The 5,000-nt window shown below is 42.3% G+C and overlaps 1 protein-coding gene across 1 annotated transcript in view; it reads left to right on the plus strand.

Moving 5' to 3' along the window:
• The window catches only part of tbx21 (T-box transcription factor 21), a 19,454-nt gene that overhangs the window by 8,858 nt on the left and 5,596 nt on the right, over positions 1–5,000 (plus strand). Inside the window, exons 2-4 of the mRNA XM_080021880.1 lie at positions 1,218–1,372; positions 3,071–3,192; positions 3,947–4,105. Coding sequence (XP_079878006.1) covers positions 1,218–1,372; positions 3,071–3,192; positions 3,947–4,105 — 436 coding nt within the window. The remainder of the gene's footprint in view (positions 1–1,217; positions 1,373–3,070; positions 3,193–3,946; positions 4,106–5,000) is intronic.

Genomic DNA, 5,000 nt, shown 5'->3' on the forward strand with positions numbered 1-5,000 from the left:
AGGCCTCCAGGCAGGGGTGACCGAATCCAGGTCCAGAACGTAAAAGCCCTGTTCCCGTGGGTTGTCGCTCCAGCCCTGCGGAGTCGGACCTCTGGGTCGAGGCGGATCGGCCGAAAGCCAACGCGGTGGGTTCAAAGTCCCGGAGTGGGATCCGACGTTCTGGAACCCCGATCTCAACCTCCTCCGCCGGCGGCTCTCCCGCCGCACGGATACGGGCGAGACACACACCCGGCGGGCGGCGTTTCCGGCGCCCTGCCTCGGGTGTGCGCGCGAGTGCATGTGGGCTTCTGTTCGCCGCATGCGAGGGAGTGCGAATGTGTGTGCACATTCGGAGATGATCTCGACGCGTTTGAGTGTGCTTACACAAATATCTCTGTGAGTGTTGGGGTACGTGGTTGCTGTCCATGTCTAATGCGGGGTGTGGGGTGTGTGTGTGTGTGTGTGTGTGTGTGTGTGTGTGGTCACAACACTCTCGCTCTCACTCGCTCGCTCTCTCTCGCTCTCGCGCTCGCTCTCTCTCTCTCTCTCTCTCTCTCTCTCTCTCTCCATCTCTCTCGCTCTCTCGCACGCCCCCCCACCCTCACATTCCCTGGACCGTATCGCCCGGGGACGCCCTGACCTCCCGCTCACCTCTTCTCGGTGACGGCCCTCCGCGATCAAAATCAGTTCGGCAAAGTAAAGCTCCCGCAATCAAGCGGCACTTTGGGATATATTTTATTAACAGCGCCATTAAATATTCACCTACACACTCCGCTCCTTGTCCTCCCTGAGACACACACACGCACACACACAAACACAGTATACAGTACATCCACCCTCCCACCATTACTACCACTCTACTCACTGGTGAATAAAAGGCTATTTTAATACACCTAAACACGTCTTCTTTCCGGTCATCATTCCTGTACTTTTTCTCATGTTGTCATATATCGTGTGTATATATATAAATATATATCTATCGTGGCGTTTGTGACCCAATTTTCACTGACCTGCTGTTGGGTGAGGAGGATAGCTCTGAGTAGTGGTGAATGAAGCGGTTAAATACCTCAAATGCGAACTTGAGAAAAAAAAAAAAAGAAACAAGGCCTCTTCACGCAATGTGTTTGAGTCAATGATCTCTGGTGGAGTGCAATTAATGTCTCCAATTCGTGTTTATTTAAAAAAAAAACATCAGAAGTCATTATTTAATGGGTTTGTGTGTGTGTGTGTGTGTGTAGGAGGATGTTTCCTTTCCTGAGCTTCAACATCAGCATCCTGGACCCGTCGGCACACTACAACGTGTACGTGGACGTGGTTCTGGCCGACCAGCACCACTGGAGGTACCAGGGAGGGAAGTGGGTCCAGTGCGGCAAAGCAGAGGGCAACATGCCCGGTGAGTCCAGGAATCCAAATACTCTACTATTCCATTTGGCACACTATTGAAAGTGGTAATCCGTATGATTATTGAGTACAAAAAAAAAAAAAAAGTAATATTTCATGTTTTTCTCATATTAATTTCGCTGGTGCTTTATAAGAAACAGCCATTCAATGTATAAGAGTTATGTTTGTGCATCCTCTATATGTTGTTTCCGCTGTACGTGTCGGGGTCCGCCCTTCCCCGCTACAATGCAAAGACTGAGAGTGTGAAAAATAGCCCCATCACCTCAAATGACCAAAAAAAAACAAACAACCCAAAATCGAGCGAACAGAAAAAGTGACATCCCTCTCTCACAGGAGAGAAGGGAAAACCAGGATGTTTGGGGGGGACCGCCAAAATTTCCACCTTAAATCAATTAATATCTACATACAATGTTTTGTTGTGTAGAGATCTTATGTTATTTAAACATATGTCTCTTAGTGACATCATGTCAAAAACACTGAGAAAATTGCTAAATATTTCCCTGAAATTCGATATTTATTTTTGGTATTTGATTAAGACCTAATAGTGGCAGCCTCCTTGTTGAATAGCGACCTATGGCAAATACTAGTGTCCCAGTTTATTTTAACCCACCCAAAAATCTCTTTTCTTTCCATTCTGGAGCCATTAAGGGCATCGGTTCTATACATTCACTTCAATCTTCAATCCCTGAATAAGTGCATCTGCCTGCAGCCGATGCACCGGTGACTCTCACGTCCCACTGGGCAAACTGGAGCAAACGCTGCCCAACAAAATATTTATAGCCTCACTTCTCAATTCTCAATTCCGGAAACATGGATTCAGTTTTAGTTCTGCTGGCCATTCATCTACCCCCACCCCCCCAACCCCACCCAACCGCACCCCCGGGCGAGGCTTCTCCCACCATTATTTTCTCCATGTTCACACCATGAGGAGCATGAAATCCAGTGGGTCAGTCCAGCAGACCTTTTGTGTGTGTGTGTGTCTGTCTGTCTGTGTGTGTGCGTGTGTGTGTGTGTGTCTGACTGACTGATGATATATTAACCACCGTTATAAATAGTGATGAAAATTCTACGGTGTGGTGACATTGTTTAGTGTCAGGTGCTGTGGCTGTGAGTGACAACTGATCCCCTGGTTTAGCGCGAGATGTGGGAACACACATTTCACTGAATTCACCTAAAAGTCCCCGTGCAGTCTTCAGTGTATGCCCCCACTCCCCTAAAAAACAAACAGAGCAAAAAAAAAAAACGCTTTTATTGAGAGTTAAAAAAAATAACATGTTAAATGAGTTCTTTGCATTATAGTAGATATTTTTTTGTTTAATGAGATGAGAAAAGTGGGGTATCTTTGGTTAAAAATTGGGCATCCTTTGTACAAATTAGGTTGAAAATATAAATATTTATTGACTTACCTGTATGAAAAAAAAATTCAGCATTCATTATTTTTACATTTTTAGCATTTCATACATAGATACTTGAATCGTGAAATCTTCTCATTATAGGTTGAACCTTTTTATTATTATTGTTTTTGTTATTGTTATTGTCTCTATTATTATATTAGTAATATTGTTATTGTTATTTGTATTATTATTGTTGTTATTGTTGTTTTTACTGTTATTATTGTTATTGTTAGTATTATTGTTATTATTGTTGTTGTTTTTATTATTATTGTTGTTAATTAGAAATGTGTCCACAGGAAACAGGATGTATATGCACCCAGACTCTCCCAACACAGGAGCTCACTGGATGAGGCAGGAGGTGTCGTTTGGGAAGCTCAAGCTCACCAACAACAAGGGCAGCACCAACAACGTGGCCCAGGTTATTATATTAGACATATAGATCAAAAAAACATTTTTTATCCAGATCTGTTATTTTACAATGAAATAAATATTATTAAGAATAAAAACTGTGATCTAAAGTAATTTTTCATTTTCACAGCTTTCTATTGTGTTTCAAACGTCTCGTCACCTTTTTGTGTTTGAGGTCGATAACCGCTTTTTTGGCAAATTTATTTCAGCAATATAATAGATTAAAAAAATATTTGATATAAGAATATAGCCTACATTACCTTTTATATGTGTGTGCATATTAAAGTCAAAGCTATACAGTATATAGATACTTAAATATTTATTTATTTATATATTTTTTTAATATATACATTTTACAGTGAAAATAATGTTATATAATAATATAATAAAATAACGTTTAATTGAAAACAATACATTTTTGATCATTCTATAGATCATTTTATGCAATGCAATTTATTAATTATGCCATACTTTATATTGCATCAGGTAAAAAATTAAGAATTTTTTGTAAAATATAATTAAATGACTCGATTAAATAAATAGTAAATATAACAGTAATTTACTATAATAGTAAATAAAATCGATTTCTTCTTTTTGATATTGCTGTTTGTGCTCCAGCGACAGCTTTGTTAAGGATTTTGTTTTAATAAAGGAAGCACAATTATTCGATAAAATGAAATGGTCGCTTTTAGTTTGATTTTCATTTCTTTTCCACGTGGAAAGCCCTTTTATCCCCCTCACATGACTCTGCGTGCGCTCCTCAGATGATCGTGCTGCAGTCGCTGCACAAGTACCAGCCTCGCCTCCACATCGTGGAGGTGAAGGAGGACGGCTCCGAGGAGCCCTTCCTGTCGGACAAGGCCCAGACCTTCCTCTTCCCCGAGACCCAGTTCATCGCCGTCACTGCCTATCAGAACGCAGACGTGAGTCACACGCACACACACACACACACACACACACACACACACACACACACACACGCACACACACACACACACACACACACACACACACACACACACACACACAGAAAGCGATCACATCTCATTAATATATATCCTAGTCTAATACATTTTCCCTGAAATTATATATATTATGCGTTTGAGTTTCTGACCTTCTCTGATACTTAAATAAATCAGAAAGAAACGATGAGCAAAATGGTTTCAGACACATCGAATGTTTTGTGGATTTCATCTGAATGAATGTTCGTTTTGTCGCTTTGAGACGCGAATGACAGAAGTTCTGAGTGTGGCACACGAAGCGTCAAGTCACCAAAACGACAACTTTGACAATTCACACATTCAGCCCAACCTGCATGCAGAGTTCCACAATTAATCATTTGTGCCTCGTTATAATTTGTATTTTTATTTAGAAATACGCAATTGACAAATTGACAAATATACAAATCAAGTGTGTAGAACATGAAGGTGATCACATATATACAGTCTGCCCCAGTGTGACTCACTCTGTTTCGGTCTGTCCCACTGAGTGTGTCCCCCTCTGTTTCGGTCTGTCCCCCCCACTGAGTGTGTCTCACTCTGTCCCAGTGTGACCCTGTCGGCCCCAGTGTGTCTCACTGTCCCAATGTGTCCCCCTCTGTTTCAGTCTCTCCCAGTGTGTGTGTGTGTGTGTGTGTGTGTGTGTGTGTGTGTGTGTGTGTGTGTGCGTGCGTGCGTGCGTGCGCGCCTGTGCGTGTGCGTGTGTGACATATGAGCGGCGCCCTAGTGATTGGTGTGCGTATGACATCTGTATGATGATCCGCACCCCAGGAATAGAAGTGCATCATCACCCGGCGCCAAAACGAAACTCCTTCCCCCG

The sequence above is a fragment of the Zeus faber genome (genome assembly GCF_960531495.2).
Source record: "Zeus faber genome assembly, chromosome: 20".
NCBI lineage: Eukaryota > Metazoa > Chordata > Actinopteri > Zeiformes > Zeidae > Zeus > Zeus faber.